Source organism: Ochotona princeps, chromosome 8 (genome assembly GCF_030435755.1).
Source record: "Ochotona princeps isolate mOchPri1 chromosome 8, mOchPri1.hap1, whole genome shotgun sequence".
NCBI classification, from domain to species: domain Eukaryota; kingdom Metazoa; phylum Chordata; class Mammalia; order Lagomorpha; family Ochotonidae; genus Ochotona; species Ochotona princeps.
Window position 1 is genome coordinate 62336970 of NC_080839.1, and position 23337 is coordinate 62360306.

At 50.8% G+C, this 23337-nt stretch overlaps 1 protein-coding gene across 1 annotated transcript in view; it reads right to left on the bottom strand.

Annotated features, from left to right (window-relative positions):
* The window catches only part of PLB1 (phospholipase B1), a 59805-nt gene that overhangs the window by 24974 nt on the left and 11494 nt on the right, over window positions 1-23337 (bottom strand). The window contains exons 7-17 of the mRNA XM_004582883.2: window positions 20978-21040; window positions 20318-20397; window positions 19477-19552; window positions 18522-18626; window positions 17724-17780; window positions 14309-14380; window positions 13191-13265; window positions 12683-12746; window positions 4122-4180; window positions 2413-2486; window positions 1071-1114 (exon numbers count right to left, since the gene is read on the bottom strand). Of these exons, the coding sequence (XP_004582940.2) occupies window positions 1071-1114; window positions 2413-2486; window positions 4122-4180; window positions 12683-12746; window positions 13191-13265; window positions 14309-14380; window positions 17724-17780; window positions 18522-18626; window positions 19477-19552; window positions 20318-20397; window positions 20978-21040 (769 nt within the window). The remainder of the gene's footprint in view (window positions 1-1070; window positions 1115-2412; window positions 2487-4121; window positions 4181-12682; window positions 12747-13190; window positions 13266-14308; window positions 14381-17723; window positions 17781-18521; window positions 18627-19476; window positions 19553-20317; window positions 20398-20977; window positions 21041-23337) is intronic.

Consider the following 23337-nt stretch of genomic DNA (forward strand, 5'->3'; position numbering starts at 1 on the left):
GAAAAGAGGTTCTTCTCCAACCTTTCTAATACATTTCCATGTGCTTGTCCGCTCTGGATTATCCAACCCCTGTAATCAGACTGGTTGTATAACCTGCTAGGAAAAAATCGCATCAACCAGCATCCCATTCCTGAGCTAAGCGTATTGGGGTGTCCTTTGCCAATCATTTGGATAAAAAGATTTTGAGGCAGCCGATTCCTGGTCTTGTTGCCCTGGGTGTCAGCACTGGGACCAGAGCCCTGGCAAGTGGCCTGTCTTGCCGGTCCTCTGGTAGCCAAATCAACCACATTCTCAGAAGCCCCCCAGGCACCTCCCAGCAGTAGGGGAGCTTGTGGATCTTGTGTGAAGATTCACAAATGGAGGCCACTGGGCATACTGGCAGCAGAGAACTCAGATTCCACGACACTTGACGCATCACCAAAGTAGCAGGGCCCAGGTGGAGAGGAAGCACCCTGGCCATCAGAATCCTGGAGACCTGAGGCTTAAAGAATTTCTTAGCCTCTCAGGACATGTCCACAAAGGAACAAACACCAGAAAAATGGGAATAGGACTCATCCCATGGCTTGCAGGCAAAATGGCCAGTCAAGCGGGATTCGGGGCAAAGAATTCACTCTGAACCTTTGTGGCAGGTACATTTCAACAACAAGCTCAGCAACCTGCACCAGGATAGAAAAACTAGACTCTCCGGAGGGTGCAGCCTGTCTTTAAGAACACATACTGCCGCTAGCGCACTGCCAGCATCTGCTCCAGCAACTCCCGAGGGACTGGAACTCCCACCCCATTCCGCAGGGGCCCAGGTCAAGGTCAGGTTCTGCAGACGGGAGCTTCTTCTATTCTGTTTTTTTTTAATTACTTTTAATGACCCTCACTAAGATGGGAGCTGAACTTTCTCCCCTCCTCGGATGAAGGCAGCCCCAGGAGCTGACCACATCTCCTCGCCCAGCAGCCCCAGGAGCTGAACCCCAGTGGCAGCCTCGGGGAAGCAGCGCCCCCTGCTGCCCATGACTGGACTCCGCCTCTGCCCAGGCCGCCCTCCCGCGGGGCAACACTGCAGCCCTGGCCGTACTTACTGGCCAGCGTGGTGACCGTGCTGATGTTCTGATCGCCGCCGACACTGCATGGAAGGAAGAGAGACAGGGGTTCAGAGGATGGCGACTGCGAAGTGCTGCAGACACTTCGTGGAAGAATCCCCCTGCACCTGCTTCTAAGGAGAACTGCCCCCCCCCCCCCCCACCGCCCCAACCTCTACCACTCCACCCCAGGTCCTGGAGCAAGACCTTCCCCCCTCCTCACTGCGGAAAGCAAACCCAGACCACAGCCCTCTCCCCTCCAAGGAAGCCCACACTTGAACCATCGCAGAGGCTGATTTTAACGTTGGAATTAAACCTGGAGCCTCCACATGAGGGCAGGAAACTTCAACTGGACCCTCTGCACCCCAAAACGACCCTGCACTGGCCTACTCCATGCTGGCCAACCCTGCAGCTGTACATTTAATTTTATCACTAAAAACACAGGAAAAAAGAAAAAAGCCTGCCTTGATCTTTCCTTTCCTTTTTTTTTTTTTTTAAGGATGTCTTTGGGAGGGTGAGCCAATTCTCAGATCAAAGCTAGGTGGGCTTCCAGGCATAAAAATTCTCAGCATTCCAGAGCTGACTGGATGCCCTGCCTTCCCACAGCCCCCTCCCTGCAAGCCTGGGAATATCTGCAAGGCCTGGGGAGACTTGTTGGCTAATGGTACAACAGCACCACCAGGCTGAGTGCCAGGGATAAAGCTAGTGTCAGACGCAGAGGCTGGGACCAGACTGTAAAAACCACAAACCTCCCGGTCCAGCCTGGCCAGGCGCGGAGGTGAAGACCAGGCACTGCTGGAGGCAGCCAGATCCAGGCAGAGCAGAACGCGCCCGTGCCAGGCGTAGGGCTCAGCCAGCATCTGCTCTGTCTCCTGTTCCCTGCCCTCCTGGTTCGGGATGGTGCCCGCTCTGGGTCCTGCTTTCCCCACTGTGAGATGAAGATCCTTGTGCCATGAGGCCAGCTGCTCTCACTGCCTCTGTTGGGTCAGGCCTGTGCTGGGCTCCAACTGTCTCTCTCATCTTTAGGCACTGTTCAGGGGATATCTTGTCCCTGCCTCGGAGGGCAGAAGCACTCGGAGAAGGTAAGTCACTTGTCCCAGGACACACAGAGCTGGGAGTTGGCTACAGGTCCTTCTCAGATGATCCCAGCGGGGACACATGGAAAATGGAGAAACAGTCCTAGCCCAAACCGTGATGTGAGTTTCTCCCCCAGAACCCTGCTTGACTCAAATCTCAGCTCATTTTCAGGAAACTGACAAATTCTTCTCTTCAACTGAACCTAGAAGTTATTGATGGGAAAGAGCCAGATGGCCCATCCCTTACCTGGTCACACCCCACTCACCTCCAGGATAGGCCTCGGTATTGCGTTATGACATCCAGGACGTTCCCAGGCAGGGACCCGGCCCCGTTGCCTGCCTGCAAGGGAACAAGAAGGGTGAGGCTTCCTGCTGTCCCCTCTGCACCTGCATCTGCCCACTGCAGAAGGGTCTGTGTGCTTGTCCTAGCCAGGACCACCTGTGTGCGAGCCCAAGGCGCATATTCCTTAGCACCTGTAGGGAGAGCTCCCACAGGGAAAGCGTGGGCCCCACAGATCTGCCTCTCTTGGAGAGCTCTGCCCTGCCCAGGTTCCAGCGAAGCTAGCAGCAGGGCCAGGAAAGGACACGTGTCAGGCTCCTGTGGTTTGTTCGCTCTTTTAATTGTGAAATGCATAACAGAAAACTTCCTCCTCCTCTTGTATCAACATATCTCACAAACATGCAGTTTAAGAACTAATAATGAGACCCAATCCCACAGGCCAGGGCTGCAGTTGGGCAGGACATGTGGTTTCCATCCTGTAACACAGTCAGGTGACTATGGTCGGTAACAGTTAATTGGAATATCTCACGTGAACTAGCAAACAGGGTTGCTGAATGTTTCCAACACAGAGAAACAGCAGATCTTAAATTCACTGATACCCTGATCCAATCATCGCTCACTAGGCCCAGTATACATACGTATGTTGACATATATACCCCTAATATGTACAAATACTATGTGTCCATTAAAAACAAAGGCAAAACCACAAATGGAATCCCACGTATTTGCATCCAGCTGAGGAAAGAGCATGGATTTCGAAGCCACAGCGTAGACACTTTCTGCAGGTGCTTGTCCCCTACCTGAAGCACATCTTCTCTGAGCACAGCTACGCACGTGCCAAGGTCTGAACGGGGCACCCTGGGCAGCCAGGATGAAGGCTGACTTAAGGCAGTGCCTCATGGGGCAGGCCAGTAGTGGCCATGAACCCTGAGTAGTGGCCCTGGTCCCAGCACTCGCAGCTTAGGGGACCTGGGCACCACCTTTGCCTTGCCCAACCTCACCTTGCTTGTGGGTTGCGTTTAAGGAAAGTCACAGTTGCCAGGATATCACAGGGCTAGTGAACAAAATACATTGTGCACAGGCCACAGTCACATGTCAGCTGGTCCTCGGGGTGGGGTAGGGGTGGCAGATTCAGCCTGAGACTCAGGTCCAGCAGTTGAACTCCATCTAGGCTTCCCTCCCCAGGCTCTCTGAGAGCCTGGTTCTTTTCTTCATGGATAGATGTGTGGGGTCAGGGGCTTCACCATAAGACAGGTATAGAGGTGGCCTTGAATCACCTTGGGTCCTTTTGCCTTCTCCACATAGCACCTGTTGCTATCTTGTCACCTCCCTAGCTACTTGCCCTTGCATTTCCTCCATGGATAAAACAAGCCCAGGACCTTTGATCTTCCCTGGAGACCCTGTCCAACTCTGCCAACCACTGATGGGCTGTGTGACTTAGGGCGGGTCACTTCTATCCCCTCGGGACTCTCCACTTCCTGCTGTCTCCTTCATCCCAGCACTGGGAGAGAACACTGGAAGTAACATGGAAGTAGGGGAGGAATGCTAGAAGCCCCGGATGGGCAGGGAGATGGAGAGGCACTGGCATGCAGGGCCAGCACTGGGAGTCTGTTTGCCTAAACTTCCCCCTCCAAGCTCTCCTATTCATCTCCATCTCGTCTCCCATCCCTTCTTCCCACCATGCAGATAACTCACTGTGAGGGAGTCGCCCATGGCGCCTATGACCTTGATGTCAGCCGGCTTCAGCCTGTGAACTAAGAAGACAAGCAGGAATGAACGAAAGGTGAGGTTCCCAGGAAGCATGGGACACCTCCTCTCTGAAGACAAACAGCATCTACGGGCAACCAGAGAGGAAGCCATAGGCCTTGGACCGGACATCCAATCAGTCATCCTGGTCAACGGGGTCAGCAAATGCAGCCATGGGGCCAGCTGGGGGGCACTGGCACCAAGGAGTCAGGAGCAGGAAGGGGGATACAGCCCTAACAGGGGCAGTGGCTGCTAGCATTTGGAGAGAGGCTGATGCTATGGGGTGGGGGGGCATGCAAGCCTTTGGCAGGCTGCTGGAGAGGGAGGGAATGATGGTGGTGGAGATGTAGCCCAGAGTCTATTCAAGGAGCTCATGATATTTGGGATTCAAAAAATACTTTCATACCACTGACTCTACTTTTAAAATGGAGATGAAATTCATGTAACATAAAATTAGCTGCCCGGAAGTGGACATTTGAGTAGCATCCAGTGCATTTGCAATGTCCTGCCACCATCGTCTCCATCTGGTTCCAAAAGGTTTCCACTTCCTTAAAGGGAGATTTTGTCCCCATTATAAACGTTCCCATCCCCCTGTCCTCCAGGTCCCTAGTAACCAGTGATTGACTTTCTGCCTCTGTGGATTTATTTATTCTGGATCATACAATATGCGACCACACGTGTCCACTTTTCCCCTTTGCTTCTTGCCATCGAGGTTCAATCACATTGCAGCATGAATGCATGCACACTTAAATCCCTTTTTATGGTTGAATAATCATCTACCATGTGGAAGTACCATAGTTTGCCCATCCAGCTGTTGATGGACTTTTGGGTCTTTTTCAACCTTGAGTTTTTCCAGCCTGTGAACACTGCAGTCATGAATATTTGTATAGAAGTATTTGCCTGAAGACTAGCTATTACTTGGGGTATATGCCTGGGAATGGAACTGGGGATGACAATCCCATGTTTAACTCTGAGTTACCATCAAACCATTTTGCAAATACCAACTCTGTGCTTTCTTCATCTCTGGAGTACAGCTGCATGCTGTGGAGTGCTGGAAGAGCTGTGAGCTCTTATGACACACAGTGTGCCCAAGGCAGCAGTTGGGTGACAGGGGGCTCACAGCCATCAGACATCGAGATGCCTTCCTGAAGCCATAGTGCCAGGGGGAAGAGGAGATGCAGCCCAAGGAGGATCACTTACAAAGAGAGAGACATGGTGGGAAGCATCAAGTACCACAGAGCCCCACAGCTGGCCGGAGGATGCCCTGGGCAGGGCAAGGATGAGAGCAGACTTCATGGAAGAGGGGGAAAGCAGGAGGAAAGATAAGAGAGAGGCAGAGGGAGATGAGCTGGTGGAGAGAAAAATAAAGGAGGAACATGGAGTGGGGAAGCGCTGAGGTCTGTCCAACAGAACTCGCCTCATGTTTTGGCTCAAGTCAAGGGTTTATGAAGGACATTATGAAGGTAACATTTAAAAAAGTAGGTTAGATGGGGCCAGTGCAGTGGTATAACAGACTAACCCTATCCCTGCAGTGCCAGCATCCCATATGACTTCCAGTTCTAGTCCCAAATGCTCCACTTCCAATCAAGCTTCCTGCTAAAGGCCTGGGAAAGCAGTAGAGGATGGCTCAAACCCTTGGGTCCCTGCACCAATATGGGAGATGCTGCAGAAGTTCCTGGATTTCAGCTTCAAATCAGCTCACTTCTGGTTGTTGAGGCTACTTAGAGAGTGAATCAGCGAATGGAAGTGCTCTCTCTCTCCCTCCCTCCCTCCCTTCCTTCCTTCCTCCCTCCATTTCTGTAACTCTGAGTTTCAAGTAAAAATATTTATGTAAGAGAGAGAGATAGATAGGTTAAGGTACAGTCCTTTCACGTCTGCTAGCTACTTAGAGGATTCACATCACATATTGTTCAGTATATGAAGTTCCTTGTACCCATTCCCTGGTGCTGTATCTATCCCATTACTTTCTATACACAGAAACACAACTTTAAGTACATTTAGGGGACCATACCTAGAACTCCGTAAGCCATATGCCAGAACTTAGCACAAAAAAAGGAAAATTTGTACAAAAATAAAATGAAGAGATACAGGCTGGCACAAAAATGTCGAACTCCATGGATAGTTTTCTATATTATACATTCCCCTTGAACTGTTGGAAGATTTGTCATATTCACAACACCAATTTTTTGGTACCAAAATAGATTTTCTATTTTAATGCCATTTTCCACCAACTTTTTGAAGTACCCTCTGGATAGCTCAGCCCTTCAGGTCACAAGCTCCCCCTTATTCCTTAAGGATCTTCCCACCCGGGCACCCGAACTTGGCCACAGCTCCAAGTCTGCTCTCAGAGGTACCCACTGTTGTCATTGGTAGTGCAATGCTGCTGTTGCCCTGTGTCATTCAGACAGCTTTCATGGACCACAGAGCAGCCTAGCTTCTTCAGGAAGCTTTCTCAACAGCTTAGCAAACCTGCAGTGGAACAGAGGAGACACCTTCCACCCAACTGGACTACAAATCTACAGCTCCCCCTAACACTCGAATCACACATGCACAACCATGCCCATGTCCGAAGCTGCATCAGCACTCAAAGGTTGGAGGTTTGGAGGCATCGTCAGGCTATCCTCTCCATGCAGTCAACTTCTCTACTTCTCCCAGTGGCCCCAGTGGAGAACTGCCCCCTGCACTGAGCACACATTCCCAACAGAAATGTGTCCATGCCTTCCCAGTTGATGCCATACACTAGTGCACATGGCATTGTGAATATATGTGTGTACATCGTAGAAGCAAGTGCTCCACCAACTTGGACTGACCTCAGGGAGTTGACCTGGAGAGCTTGTCAACCCATGGTTGCCTGGGCACCACCCTCAGTATCTGATTCCAAAGACCTGGGGTGAGCTCAAGGGTTGCCATTTCCAACTCACTCCCAGGTAGTACCAATACTGTCATTGGGTTGGGGTACTGCCTTCTGAAAACCACCAATACACTTTCCTTTTTTAAGCTATTGATAGCAGTTTGTTTTTGTTCCTGTGGCTAAAAGGGCAGCGTCACATTTCCTGTGTGTACGCATAGACGTGCTTGTGGCTGTGGTTGTGGCTGCCATTGCAAAGCCGGAAGGCAGTTCTGTGACTCTGCCTCTTAGACTCAAGGCCCACTGTATGTCTTTCTTCAGAGTCCTCCCTCCTCACTCACCATGCCTCGCGTCTCCCCTTCCACATGACTGTAGCTGTCTGGCCCTCCACATCCATCCACAGCCACACTATGTGGTTATGAGAACAATATCAAATCACAAAGCCAGCTGCACACATCAGCGCAGGCCCACAGGGTTGCGCATGAGAACTTTAAAAGGACCTCTTCTGAAAGAAATCAGGCTATGGGTAAAAAAGGCTACAGAACAGAAAATAAAACTCTGCCCCCACCCCCACTCTTGAATGGTTTATTTTAGCTCTTGCTGATGATCATCAGTCACCACATTCTTGCTGCCATAACGCATAATCGAGTTGAATTATATGAACACTAGCTGCTGTGCAAAGGTTAGGGACAATCTTTGAGGCTGGTAAAATGCGAGATGGACAAATTTGCTTCAAAAGTAGTATTACTGTAGACTGCTAAAGAGACAGATGAAATTGACCAGCTCTGAAACTTGTTGTAGTTAGAGAACACATGCATACCTATCTATCTACATGTGCGGGGTAGGGTGGGTGTGCGGGGCAGGGTGGGTGGGTCGGTGGGTAGAGTGATTGACTTGTGGAGGAGGGATTCTTCCAATTGATCACTTCTAAGGATTCTTAGCAAGAGCTAATAAACCCAATGAATGAAGCAAGTCTTGGAATGAGGAGTTGATCTATTTTTTGTTAAGATAGGGCTCAACACATTTCACTGGTTTGATATTCCTCAGACCTTGATTTGAGATTTGCTCATGTCATTTTCTGCAACAAAAACACAGCCCAGACTGGAGATACAGCAAAGCACTTGAGCAATGGTTCTCCTTGGCAAAAGAACTATTTAGAGATAAGATTAAATTTGTGTGGGCCAATTGGCTAACCATTATCTGGTACAGACTGTTCACCACCTTGAGCGAAGTTGATAAACACATTATTAACTCATCAAGATTTCTACTGAGGAGCCTCTTATCAAAGGCCAGCCAAGCTCTGATTAGGAATCACAAATAGCAAGGGAACTTTCCACTAGTCCCAGAAAGTTTTACTCAGGAGAAAGGCTGAGCACACTGAGACTTAGTCTTATGTAAACTAAAAAGGTAAACCCCTGGACCAAAATCTGAAACAATGAATTTCAATAGTCAGCCAGGATTCCCCGCCCATCTGCTCTCTGATGTTAGGACCGATGAAGATACATCCACAATGGTGGCAAACTGCCAGCACAGGATTGGAAACGTGCTTCTGTCTTGGGAGTCTCAGGCATGAGTTTATATGTGCACCTTGTGCGTAGCAGATCAAGAAACGTGTGAGCTTGGATGAAAGCTAAGTGGCTCCAGGACAGATTTTGCAGCTCTTAAAGCTTTAAAAGATAAAATTCCTGGATCCGGGAAACATTTATCTCCATGTCTCATACATGAATTTGAATGTGCGCGGTATCCTGGTCACATCTAGGGCCGAGCAACAGTCCCCCTGGGACCTCATTCCTTCCTGGTTCCAGGCTCTGTCAAGTCACATACCTCATGAGCAGGTGATAATCATAGAAATAGCTTCAGGACTTACAGTACACATTGGCTCCTAATCTCTCAGGAGTACAGAATCTAGAGTTATAACCTGGGGAGATTTAAATATTAGCCTTTGAACAACTCTTTTATAGCTAAATGAGCCAAATAAATGACATCAGAGGCTTAGAAAAGAAGCAATGGCTCAGACTCAATGAATGAACCATTATGGCATATTCCAGTGGGACCACCAGCATATAATTAGCTTTGTGGATCCCTACTTCCTGAATCTGTGCATAGAATTACAAGCTTGACTTCAAGATAGCCAACTTCAACAGTTCATGTCATGCCCTCTAGATCTTTATTGCCACTTCATTTGCATTTCATTCACTTTCATTGTCTCCTCAGGAAAACCAAAAGTTATCCCTGAGACCAAATATGTTTTTCTTGGCTATCTCAGCTGTGTAATGGAGCAAGCCATCAAGCAATACACAGTGATGCAAGGTGTCAAGTCCAGAGAAGAGCACTCAACAGACTGCCTGTGTGCACTGACTGGGATGGGAAGACTGCAAGCTTTTAATGTTGACTATCAAATGCCAACTATGTACAAACAATGTCAGTTCCTCACCTTCATTTTGTTAAAAGATTTATTTCAAAGACAGAGAGAGAGAGAGTTATTCCATCCATTGGTTCACTGCCCAAATGGATCTGGTTCTCTATCCAGCTCTCTCATGTGGATGATAAAAGCCCAAGCAGTTGAGTCATCTTGCACTGCATTCCCAGGGAGCTGGATCAGAAGTGGAGCAACCAAGACTAGAACCAGTATCTACACAGGATGCTGGTGTTGCAAGTCATGGCTTAATCCACTGTGCTGCAATGCCAGCTCCAGCTCCTTAAATTTCATCCCAAAGTCCCACATGTCAATGGATGAAATTCATCACTCATGAGCCCTGAATGCAATGAAAAGAGAAACATGTCAGCTGACAAACAGCATGGCTGTTCAGCTTTCTATTTTGAAATGTCATTGTTGGTGATGTTCAGATCCATGCAGCTTTGGGGACCAGGAAAAACACTGGAAAAGGCTACCACACCAAAGAATTTTGGAAATAACTCTCAAAATGAATAGTTAAGGTACAATATGTTTTTAGTAAAAATTGATTTTAGTGGAAGACATAGATCTAATTCATTGGAAAAAAAAATCTTTCAATCCTGAAAATTGTGGATTTTCTGAGTTGGAAACACTCAGCAATTCAGATCAGCTCTGCATTTTCTAGGCTCTCACTACGTGCTGAGTTACATAGGAAAGATGACACATTCTTACAAAATTTTATCAGAATCGGGCCTGGTGTATGGCTCAATGGCTTAATTCTCACCTTGCAAGTGCCAGGGTCCCATATAGGCACCGGTTCATGTCCCAGATGCTCCACTTCCCATCCAGCTCCCTGCTTGTGGCCTGGGAAAGCAGAGGAAAATGGCCCAAAGCCTTGGGACCCTGCACTCGTGTGGGAGACCAGAAGAAGTTCCTGGCTCCTGGCTTTGGATTAGCTCAGCTCTGGCCATTGTGGCCATCTGAGGAGTGAACCATCAGATAGAGGATTCTTCTCTCCATGAATCTACCTTTCCAATAAAAATAAATAGATTTTTTAAAAAAGAAAAAAAATTGTATTAGGGTGACAGGTATTGGGACACAGTGAGTTAAGCAACATTTGGAATACCTGCATCCCATACCGGGGTACCTGTTCAAGCGTCTGTTACTACGCTTCTCACTCAATTCCCTGTTAATGCATCTTGAGGGGTAAGTGGATGGGGAATCAAGTGTTTGGACCGCTGCCACCCATGTGCAAGACTCCAGTGAAATTCCAAGCTCCTGGTTTCACCCTGGCCTAGCCCTGGCTGTTAACATGTGACAAGTGAAGCAACACATCTCTTTTCCTCTCACTTTGCCTTTCAAAATGAAGTATCAAGAAGCCTTTGATCGATTAGAAATTGCGAAACATAATCTCCAGTGTGACTAAGCTCCACCTAAAATACATGATGATCAAAGGAAAGTCATGGTGTGGCTCTATGCTATTACTTGGCCTGTTCCACAGATCGCAAGTGGAGCTGGCAGGTGCAATCACCGCTCCACAGCACCATACCAAATGCATCTCTCACTGCGCTGAGGTTGTGGCCATTTTTTCTGGATGCCATGCTCTAAGCAGGACTGAGGAGTGCAGGCCCACACTGCGCTGTGACGGCAGTCCCTGAGGCAGAGAGAGTGGTGTTTGGATGATGATTATCTGTTGATTCAAACAACTCCTATCACCAAGCTATCTCAGGTCTTAAGGTCTTAAGATTCTTGCTCTTACATCTTCCAGCACTGATAAACACAGTCATCTTCAGAGTCGGGTGAGTAATCCGGAGAGTCACATTTAACTGGCTGTTAGATGTTAAGATATGTTCTAATGGATGATAGAAACGTAATCTAGACAGATTACAAAATGCCTTCTAGGTCATTTTTTCCCAAGCAACAAGATAAAACAAAAGGGGCGGGGGGGGGGCGGATATCTGCTTTCTCTGTTAAGTGTATGGTATTAGAACATTTTGATTGATAGCCTTTCCATATCTAGACGTACATACATGTCTACTTGTATATTTGAGTAGGAGTCTTTCACTACTGAAGGGCCTAACCATGAAGCTGGTACTTTATTACATCCATTAGCAGAGCCACCCATCAGAACCAGCCAGCATCATTTCCACATGTGTGTCGGACCTGCAGAACATCCTGTAAAGGTCCTGGTGCTGCAGGCTTGTTCCTCAGCATGGTTGTGTCCAGGTGATGGATACTTTAGGAGGGGAAGCCTGAGGTCCCTGGGGTACTGCCCCGGAAGGCACTGAAGCTGGTCTCTGGGAGTGAGTGAGTTCTCTCCAGATGGGCTGGCAGAAAGCAAGGTCACCCTGCACACTCTCCCCTATTTACACACAGCCGGTTCCTGGTTTGCTTGTCCCAGCGAAGGAGTATCCCATCAGCCTCCTGCTTGTATGAGCAGGTGCTTTGTGGTAGCAAGAGGAGAGGGACTGATACAGTCACCTGTTCCCATTGTTCTGCAACTTCATTGCAAGGTCTTGGTGAGACAATGCTCACATTTGCTTCGGCTTTGTTTGAGTGTGTAAAGCTTGGAGACGTGTGAAAGGCTGTCAGCATTTATTTGCTCAACTAACAGAACAAGGAGAAAATCTGATACAAAGACTCACATTTCTGCAAGTTTTCTTCAAGATACTGTGACATTTTCAAACTCCATTTTGTATCTTTTATAATCATCTTGAAGCCATGAGCAGATCCACTAGAATGGAAACTTCTGGAAGGTACATGAGAGGCCTCAAAATTTCTCCAGTAAATGGATAGACAAGTGAACCCATATGCAAATACATCCAGGCACTCTTCAGGGCCAAGGGTGAGGATGCCAGCTCCTGGGGACAGTGCTCGATCATGTTCCACAGGTAGCTTAGACAGCCATTTCCGCCTTCTGATTGAAGGTAGGTTTGCTTTTTTTGGAGAACAAATTCACCCAGCAAGGCAGGGGAAAAGGAATGAGCTACACTCGCCCAGCTCACATTGGGCTGTTTAGCAGGATATGGCCTGGCCTACAGGAAATACCTCCTGATACTGCACTGTTTCCAGTTGCAGCTCAGGAATTGTTTGCCACTAGCATGAATAAATGCGCGCGTGCGCGCGCGCGCACACACACACACACACACACACACACACACACACACACACACACCCCTCTGCTTTGCTGCCCCTGAATCCCCTTTGGAGGCCTCTGACCACATGGACAGCGTCTGCCTCCTTGGGGTCTTCAGTGTGTGAGCATACCTGAGGTGGGAATCTCGTTCGAGGGGTCCTTGTCCGGACATCTGAGTTCTGCCCCCTCTCTCACCTGGAAGGAGACACACACAGAATGAGAAGAGAGGAGTCAGGCTTCTCTTTTGGGAAATTTCTCTTGAGGCAAAACAAACCCTTTTGAGATTTCTGTCTTCCCTGACCATCACGCTCAACTCCCAAAACATACCTTTTCCTAATGCTCTCACATCAGTCCCCTCCTCTCCAGGGCCAAGAACATCAACACCCCTGGGAGAGGCTGGGGACCTCTGTTTCTAGGCACCAAAGGAGCGGCTGCACACCTGACCTCCCAGCTCCCTTGCCCATGCCAGCTGTCTCTCAGATGCACGTGGCAACCTCCGGCACTTGGCAGCCCCCTGTGTGCCCAGAGGCAGCTGGAGTCCCAGGACCTAAAGAACTCTGAAAAATTCCAAAGGCTCAGCAAGGGGGGTGGGCCCTGATTTATTTGCATGCTTCTTGGTCTCAGAAAACCTCTTCTTACCTCAAGCTTCCCCTTGGGTTGTGATGATCTGGGCAGCTGCTTGCTGTTCCCGTAGGTGAACAGGTAAGGGTTCTCCTGCAGAGAAAGGGCACTGTGACTGGGACCCAGAAATCAGTGTCCCTTAACTACCATGGCTCGTCACCTGGAGATATATGTTGGCCAGTTGGGAGCGGGACTGTCACTTTTTGGAAATGGCCACAATGTGTATTAGACTGCTGTCAGCTCCCTAAGGGAGCCCATGCCATGCTCTGAAATCTCCCACTCTGCCCCAGAAATTTGTGGCACAGACAATCTCGAGGGAGAGAGAACTTAAGCTTCCTGACAGCCAAGGCAAAGAGGGAAATTGGGCAAACAGCATTCTTCTTATTGCCTACTAACAAAAACCAATTCACCAAGAAAGCTAAACATTTCCACAGCTGAGGGGTCCAACATGGTTCATGACAAGGTACTCCAAACTGTCTAAGAAGCAGGAAGAGAGGTGCCAGCAGCTCCAAGTGCACACACAGGATAATCAGGAGGAAGTGCCAACTGTCTGATATGATCCAAGTATCTGGTCTATGTGAATGGAAACATTGTACCATATACCATAAAAATGCACCAGTGTTACACACTAACCCATTTTTTAAGAAGTGAAAAAAATCAAAAACAAATTGTTAACTGGTATAATATGATAAAGGCTCTCACTCATCAATGTCTGTTTATTTTCTCATCCAGGTATGCAGTAATGATATACCTACTACCCATTAGGCAAAGGTGCAAGACACACCCCCAGTGGCCCAAGTTCAAGTGCTCATCAGTCCCACCTCCTCCCCCAGGCCGTGGTAGAACAAGGCCCTAGAAGAAGGTACGGTAGCAGTTGGGGTCAGTGGCCTTGTCCCCATCTTTCCATAGCTGTGGAGTGGTCTTGCTTCTCCAGAAACTGCTCTCTATGCCCCACAGGTGTTGGCATCAGCCTCAAGGCAGCCTCCTACAGGTCCAGGTCCAGGTGGACAGAGCCCCGCCTCTGCAGGGGGTGGAGGGCTGGGGTGGCAACAGCCCAGCACACAGCAAAGTCCACTGGCTGCCCCCGCCAGCCCCTGCAATTCAGCAGGTGCCCCATCCTGTCCCGAGCCACCTACCTGCGAGGGACACTTCAGCGGCCTCCTCTCTCTCTCACTGAACGGCTCTTCTTTCCGTCCTACAGGCTCCATCTGGAGGGAGAGGAGAGCTTTAGAATGAAAAAGTCTTGGCTGGGGAGCAGCCTCCAGAGGCTTCTCCGAGAAAGTCATAAGCAGACCCATGTCTCAGCAGCTGATGTCCTGGGCAAGCGATGCTGGGGCTGCTGGGAACATCTTACAGGCCCCTCATCCACTCCCAAGATGGGCTGAGTCTTTGGACACTCTGGGCTGAGATGCAACCCCCCTTCAGTGTGTTAGCGATTCTCCAGGGGAGTGATGCATAGTCAGGTTTGGTGTGGAGGGCAGCCTGGGACTCCAGCAGGTGCCAGGCACTGCAGGCACCAGAGACACCTTTGTCCCTTCTGACAGAGGAATGCGCAAGACTACCTAAGGAACACATGCCTGGCTCAGTCCCAGGACATGTGCCTAGGGTTCTCGGTGCTATCTTATCCCAGGCTCTGCACCCCAAGCAGTCAGGAGAGAACTTTACCCTTCTCAGGTGACTTCTCGCCAGATGGCAAGAGAACCTGATAAGGAGGTGCAATCAATATGTGGCCAAGGAATGTAGAGGTATTGGCATAAAGGCTGGAGGAGCAGGCCCTCAAACTGCTTTCAGTTTAAGTCTCATGCTCCCGGAAACAGGGCAGAGCAAGTGGAGTCCCACGTGGGCCATCTAAGGCTGCTCTCGCAGACCATGAGTGTTCACAGTGGGCTGGGGTTGGCGGCCCGGTGGGAGTACAGTTAGGTTTTTCTCTAACATCAAGAAAGAAACCTTGAGGGAGCTCCAGGGTGTTGGAAGTAAGAGTGGCTGAGTCTACTTTAAGGACCTGGGAAAGTGGGAATCCACAGACCTTTTCAGTAACCCCAGTGCGGTATGAGCTTTGTCCTGGAGGTGGCTGCTTGAGCTCAAGTCCCGGCCCCACTCCTAGCTGCAGTTTCCTGCTTATGCACATCCCCTGGAGGCAGTGGATGAAGGATCGACTGCACGTTGGAGACCCAGAGGGAGTTTCTGGCTTTTGGTTTCAATCTGGCCCCATCAGGGACTTGGGTAGTGAACAGGTGGACACCAGATCTCGCTCTTTGAATGATTTTTTTTTTTTATTTTTGAAAAAGACTGTCGCCTGTCCCTGGTCACTGCCTGTTTCTTTTTTGCCTCCCCTCTACACAGGTGTTCTACCCTCTATTCTTGGGCTGGAGAACAATACAGCTACTTCAAACCACAGTGCCCACAGCCCTGGTTCTCCCCTGTCCCAGTGACAGGCACAGACCCTGTTGCCTGTGGTGAGCTGTGCTGGGCTGTGTTCTTCCTCCACCGGGCTTTCCTTCCCTGGGCCTTTCAGGGTGTGCAGGTGCTCACTTGCACAATGTCAGGTGCATTGTTTCCCTGACATCACTAGGAAATTAACTGGATCAAGATCATAACCTCAAACAGTCCAGGGGAGCAGTTCCCTGGCTGCGCACAGGGCTTGGCGCAAGGAAGGGCTGGGGGTAGGGAGTGATGGAAGAAGGGATATGGAACTCATGTTCTAGAGCCAGTCCTGTAGACACCACCTTTGTGCAGAAATCCCAGCAGCAGACAGAGCCTGGAGAATGAGTCACATCTGCAAGCCAAAGCCTGCTCAGCTACACACTCAAGAGCCAGCACCCCTCAGGGGAGGCTTCAAAGAGCTGGGACAGTCCTTAGCACCTTGCCAAAAGGGCGCTCATGACCACTGTGTGCTGACAGGTGCGGCTTTCCCTTTAGTGCCTCTGCAAATTGGCACCGTGCAAGAGCAGGGCTGGACATGGCCCTGGGGTGGCGGTGCAGCACATATGGCTCTGAGGGCTGCCAAGCAGAGCCTCCCTCCCCTGGCTGGACCTTGTGTTGACCAGGACATCCTTGTGATCACAGGGACTCCACCAGCCCTTCTTGGCCTCCCCAATGCCATGGGAAGGCAGCCTTCACTGGGGTTGTGTATGACTATGAACATGGGCATAGGGGAGGCACAGTTGGCTCCCTTCTTGGTGAAGCCCAATGCAGCTGAGAACCAGCGGGCTGGAGGCAGTCAAAACTCTGTGGACCCTGGTGGGAGACTCAAACAGCAGACCCAAGGGTGTGAAGACACCCACTCACTTGCAAACCCTCTGAGCTGGCTAGGGTCATAATTCGCTTCTTGCAGGTGGGGAGACCATGGTACCTGCCTGAAGAAACTACTAAAAACAAAACTGGAACCAGGACCTGGGTGTGCTGACTCCTGGTCCAGTGTCCTTTGCCCTGCCTGTTGTGATACTAATTTCTTGAGAATTAAACTGGTCTATGGGAACAGCCCAGCACGTGGCCTGCTTATGTGTATTGCGATAGTACGTGGTGGTCCAGGGAAGGTTGTTAAGATGGTGGCTTGGAAAAAGCTGTTGGAGGAGGCCAGGAAGGGCACCCCAGGCATACATGGCCTGATCTTGGCATCCATACTATCTGCACACACAGCCTGGCACACCCCTGCTGGGCCCGCTACCTCTCATTCCTCCACTTACCTGACCCTTCCCAGCTGTACTTTAAGCTCCATACCCAGAGACCACGATTGGTGGGTCTCTTGTATCCTGCTTGGCGTAGGACAGGGCATGCCATCCAAAGGCCCTCTTGTCAGCTTGGAGAAAGGTGACATGGGAACAAGGAGGCCTGAGGTTTGACGGAGCTGGATCAACCAGCCCCTGCCCCAGAGAGAGGGTGGCAGTAGGGGATTGGGGTTCTGTCCTCTATCCAGCATAGGAGATCAACAGCAAAGTGGTTTGCTGAGAGTGAGGTGAGAGGGGACAGAATCCCTACCTCCCTACAAAGGCTCAGGGCAGCCCCATGAAGAAATCAGACTTCTCCAAAGTTACAGTGAGCCTCCACCACTGGGGGCTTAGGGACCCTCCCGCCCTGCCTCACTCTGTCTCACATGGGTGAATTAGCATGGGCCGACGTGCAGCAGCTGGGGCACTCAGCACCTCAGCCAAGGAGATGGAAGCAGGGTTTTAATGACAGGTTCCCTTGGAGTCGCTGTCACAGGTGCAGGCTCTGGGAGTGAGCCCCACCCCTGGTGTGGGGTCAGCAGTTACGATCGGGGTTAGCAAAAAGGGAATTGAGACCCTGAATCCACAGAGCTTTGAGAATCAGGGTGGGGTCTCCACCCCAGGCTTCATCACCCTTCAAATCTGCAACGCAACCTAAATGGGAGAGGAGGCTGAGCAGAGACAGTGATGGGACCAGACTGGGGAGCTCCGGACTGGGGCACTGAACTGCAGCAGGGATGAGATGTGCCCCCCAGCTGTCACCCAGGAGTTCCTCTTCCACAGGCCACGCTCCTGCTCCATGGGCCATACCTTAGATGGGTCCAAACTCCAGTCTGCCACTCACCATTTTGTTCCAGAGACTCAAGGCCAGTGTGCTGGGGTCCTGGAGTGGGGGCTCCACCTACAAGAGAGTCCAGTAAGATGGGAGCTCCCTGGATAGAGTCCCGCAAGGATGTGATGACCCCTACACCACCACAACCATCTTCATTGCCATGGAGACGGTGGCTCTGGTCCATCTGGGCTCTTTCCCTGGGCCAGCCCCTCTGTTCAGCAACGGTGGCATTTGCAAGTCTAGGCCAGGGACCTCAGAGCAACCATGTGGTCCTGTAGGCGGCCAGGGCTCCCCACAACTGAACTGAGCAGCAGAGGGGGCTGTGGCAGGGAAGCAATTTTGGGGCAGGTTTGAGAAGGCAGAACTCATGTTTCTGTTCCTCCTACTTAAACCATTGCTTCGGGGACACTCACAGGAAAGAGCTGGGGTCTCAAGGGAAGAGCTGTGGCCAAGCCTGGCCCTGAAGCCTCAGGGGCTGCTGAGACCTTGGTCAGTACATGGGCTATCCCTACCCCCACATCCTCCTCCATCACACACACTACTGCCCATCTAGGTGGTCCCTCACTCCAGGGAGCAATGTTGGGGACCCCCAATCGTTCTCTCTTGGCTCATCACAGTTGCTGGAAAACCATGCGTGCTTGCCAAGCAGCATCCTGATCTAGGGAATGACCAGGACTGAGAGGCCATGCTACCCAGAGCTGGGGGCATGCTGGGCTCAGCACAACTGTATGGGGCTGGAGCTTCTTCTGTGGGGAGTGGAGGGTGGGAGCAGCTTGTGTGGCCCAGGCCCCTTTCCCAGCCCGCACTCACTGAAAGCAATGACGGGGAGGTCTCATAGAAGAAGGGCTGGAACACCACTGCGAAGGACTCCTGCTTGTTGTACTTGCTGGTGGCCAGAAGGCTGTCCCAGGCTTCCTGCAGGAGGGAACAGATGGGTGCACGTCAGGGGGCAGCCCTCACCAGGGAGTCCCCAAAGCCACTGTTGCCTGTCACACTCTGCACGCCCTGGTCACATGATCCTCTGTCCCACAGTGTAGGCCTCTCTGATGAATCAATCCGAGTTCACACACATTCACCTCTGAGGTCCCAGTATCAGGGAAACCTTCAAGCTGATTCTCTAGAAGCCAAGGAGGTGCCAGCTAGTCTGGCACACCATTGGCCCCAGGTTCCCTCCCAGGGAACATGGTCAGGGCCGGGCGTTCTGCCTAGGGCCAGGATGCCTGAGTCCTGCTGTGGGATGCCCAGGTTGCTTCCCAGCTCTAGCTCCAGCCCCAAGCTCCCTGCCACTGCAGATCCTGGTGGGGGACAGCAGTGATGGCCCCAGCAACTGGGTTGCCACCACTCGTGTGGGAGAGCTGGTCAAGCCCTGTCCATACAGGGACCCAGTGGAGGGGAGCTCTCTGCATTTCTGGATCTCTGCTTTTTTTTTTTTTTTAATGTGCTGTCACTTCTGAAGCGAGAAATATGCCCTACAAGTTCAAACACAGTTTTCTCCTTCAACACAGAATCTGTTGTTCACATGATTGTGCTTCGAGCTGTTGACTGATGGGCACTCGGCTGTCACTGCTGCCACCTGCTACTTTTGCAGTCCTTGGCTCACACGCAGGGAGACGGAAGAAGTCCAAGATGCCATCTTTGGCCCTGGCAGGCCTGAGCCAGCTGAAGAGGTCTATGCAGGCACGCATGACTTGTTCTTCCCATCCCTGTGCCCCCCCCAAGACACCCACCCCTGCGACCCAAAGCCAGGGCCCCCAAGTGGGCTCACCAGGTAGGACCACTGCGTCAGAACCTTGGCCAGCTGCGAGGTCTCCCCCAAGCAACTACAGGACTTGGCCACTGGGCTGCAGGTAACAAACAGGAAATGAGAGCTAAGGCAGTGAAGTGGGGAGGGGGCAGCATCCCAGCTATCCCGAGGGGGAAGGAGTGGACTGCTGATGGAGTCTGAGAGTCACAGCACGAGTAAGGAAGGAGGAGTTGGCGGCTTAGAGGAGAGGAAAGTAGAGGTTAGAGGGAACAAAGGGCAGGTTGCCCTGTGGCACCCCCAGTCTCCATCTGTCCCTTCTGGGGAGCAGCGAGATGACATGGGGACATTCTTCCTTCTCCTCCCCTCTTTGGGTCCTTACAGCTGAAACCCACATCCCATTCCTCCCCCTCACTTGTCCCACACTCCCCTGCCCCATCTCCTTTGTCGGACTCTCATCAGCTGTCCTCACCCCGACTTTTCCACATGAACTGCTTGCTGGGTTCAAGGCCAGAAGTCTTAGGACTTGGCCCTGCCCTCCAAGTTTACATTGTCTGAACATTTTCAGAAACACTCAGGAACCATGTTCTGTGAAGTTAAACATGTTTTGACTTTATCCTCTTCTACCCCTTTGGCAGGATGAATGCTTCTTGGCTCAGGGGTGCTTTGCCAAGTCTTTCCTGTAACACGTCGCTCTAGCATAGCACAAGCTGCCCCCTCCAAGTTTGTCCCCAGAACAGCACCTGGGTGAGGATACTTTCTACCTCATTTGTGCCACTTGAAGCACGTGGGCTCCCTCGTGGAGTGAATGCATAGGACGTGTCCCACCCAGCAGGTGTGGCTCTCATCCCACTTCCCTTTTTACCTTAGCTGTGATGCCTGACGCCAGCGAGAGAATGCTGCCAATTCTGAGAGGTCTACCAGGTTGACATAGGCTCTGGGGACCTGGGGTGGGACACACAGTGGGAGAAGGTGAGTGTTGGCCAAGTTTCCCTGGCTGCTGAGGCACTCAATTTTGGGCCCATGGTGGTACATGATGGGCTTGGCCAGTGTAGGCAAGCTCCTCAGAGATGGTTGATTGGGGAAGTGCTCCCTCTGAGCTCCTTTGTGGTGGGCAGAGCACCTGTCCCCACAGTGCCAGCAGGGAAGCAGTCTTAGCATGGGGGATGGTCATCATGGTCACTCTTGGCAGAAAGACCTCGAAGCATCCCCATCCCTCTGGCCCCTCTTCGCCCAGGCTCAGACAGCGACCTCAGGAAAGAGCAGGGCTGCCGAGTATCCAGTGACAGTCAGCCCTCAGAAACATCACCTGTAAGAGGAAGATGCTCTGTGGTGCCCTGCGCTGCTGGCTTGTAGCCAAGAAATTCAACTTCTCTTTCCAGGGTTTCACTTCTCCTGCTCTTTGTAGCAGACCACACCCCCACCCTGGCACACATCCCACAGGCCCTCAGCAGGCAGCCTCCCAGTGGGAGACACCTGCAAGGAAGGTCCAGCCAGAGTCCCCAGGCCATGGAGCCCACCTCACCTCCTGCTGCAGGTAGTCCAGTGTCGCCATCAGCTTATCCATGCCCTGTGGTGCCAGCTTCATCTGTGAGACAAGAGCTGTGATGAGTGAGGGTGGCAGGGGCAGGCCATGGGGCAAGTTTGCCTTGCCCCTCATCCCTCCCCTAACCCACAAGGTCACAGACAAAGGCTCAATCCAGATACCATCACACAAGCAAGTGCAAATTCCCAGAGAGTTCTAGTTTTTTCAGCTCATTCTCTGGCCCTTGCATCCCTCCAACACTAGGAGCTCTCTGTTCTAGAGGTTAAAGATACGCAAAGCTACAACAAGATAAGAAAGCCCCCCAGACCAGTGCTGAGGCTCACACAGAAGGACTGGCTGCTCCCTCCCCACAGGTGAGCAGGGAACATAACTGACCCTGGGCTTAAGGCCCCAGATGGTCTAGGGGCCTCCATATACAGCTACTTTATCAGCCTCCTCCAAGCTACATTTGCCCCAGGAAGGGCGGCACTCTCAGGGGAAGTCAGAGAGTCCCCTTGTCCCCTACCCAGCACACACCCCTCCCATTCCTGTAGGGAGCAAAATCAAATCAAAAATCAATCCTGGTCTGTCTTTCCCAGAGACGAAATAAATAAGACATACAACAAGACAAGCCCTTAAGCTGCCTGCAACTGGATGTTCCCCGAGGGGACTTGGCTCAGACAGGAGGACAAGGCAGGACTCTGGTGACAGCTGTCAATCACACATGCCTGCTGCAGGAAGAAGTGTCGCAACCCCAGCTTGGTTCTCCAGTACTTGTCCATGCTCTGACCCAGGCTGGCCCTGGGGAAGCCAAGTAAGCCCTGGCTGTGGCAAAGGCAGTCACAAAGGTTCTTGTCCAGTTTGTTCTGTGCCTTCTTGAAGTGGACACTCAGTGCCACACCCTCCCACCTAAGGACCCTGGGAGTTCTTTCTGCAAATACCACGGCTGTTGCCATGTCACACTCAGGATGGTCAACTTCCCATAGGAAACTTGCTGGGTTTTTCCTGGAGAACAAACCCTGCTTTAGAAACTTAAATCAAGGAGACAGTGGGGGCCACCTCATCATTCAAGGCACTGAACAGTTACCACTTGGGTCACCAACTGGCCTTGCTTCTGAGTGGATGTCACAATGCTCCTATGACATGTTACTCTTCCACATGATCAAACAGGGCTCCCCTGAGCCCTTCGCTTGTCCACAGGAGCAGGTGCATTTCCATTCGTGTCTTGCCCCAAGATTGAGAAGAATGTCTGGCCAAACACGTGCCTAACATCAAACTTCGCTTTTTGTTCTAACTAATTCTAGCCCCAAGACAATAAATCAAGTGACAAGGACAATTTTGGGTTTCCCAAACCACACTCACACTGCCAGTGTCCCTTCAAAATGCTGGCACATGTTTCTAACTGCATCAGCCATGAATGAAGGTGGATGGGGAGACAATAGAATTCAAAGATAAATTTTGGTACACAAGTTTTGAAATCCATGCATATCTTCATCATGGATTTTTCAAAACAAAGATATCTTCATCATGAACTTCTTTAACAAACTTTAAGATCCCTTGGATATTTCCTTGCTATGTCATTGACTTTTTCTTCCTTCATTCTTTCCCTCCTTTTGTGTTATTTTTGAGATCTTACTAGCTAATAAAGCTAGGCTTTTACTCAGGAGCAGTGAACAGCATGTGGCTGCTAAAGGCTTTGTGTCCCTGGCAAAGCCAGGTGCCATTTATCTCGAGAACACCTGTCTCAGAATAGCTAAGAGGAGGCTGCGTCCCTGCCTAATGGATAGTTTACTATTTCACACTTAAGACTTTGGTCATAAGAAACCCATACAGAATAAATGTGGACACACACCCTTGTCAACTTGTCAGAGTCTGGGTCCTGGGGCTGCACAGTAATTTAACATTTCCAAGAACCAATCCTTTTCCCACTCGCCCCCAACCCTCCCCCGCCACACCATGTGACACAGACAAAGAAGAGGTGCTCTTTGAATCTGGGTAGGGGTCTGAGGCCACCTTCCCAGACTCTGCCCTCAACGGCACCCCAGTACCCCACAGAGCACATGGTGACAACCACTGAAGGGAGGCTTTGAGCAATGAATGAATGCACAGAAGTTTCTCAGTGCAGGTGTAGTTTGAAGATGGAGACATGGCCAGAGGCACTACCAGGAAAACTGGAGCCTGGGGCGAGGTTGGTCAGGGGAGACCTTGCTACAGAAGTGTCAAGGGAAGATCCAACAAGATGGACAGAAACAGGAGCCAACAGGTCCTTTGGGGGAAAAGAAATGCAGTAGTAGAATTTCTTCTAGTATCAAAAGTCTTGGTGTCTTTGCACAAAAGGAAAATCAAGGAATGGGTTGTTG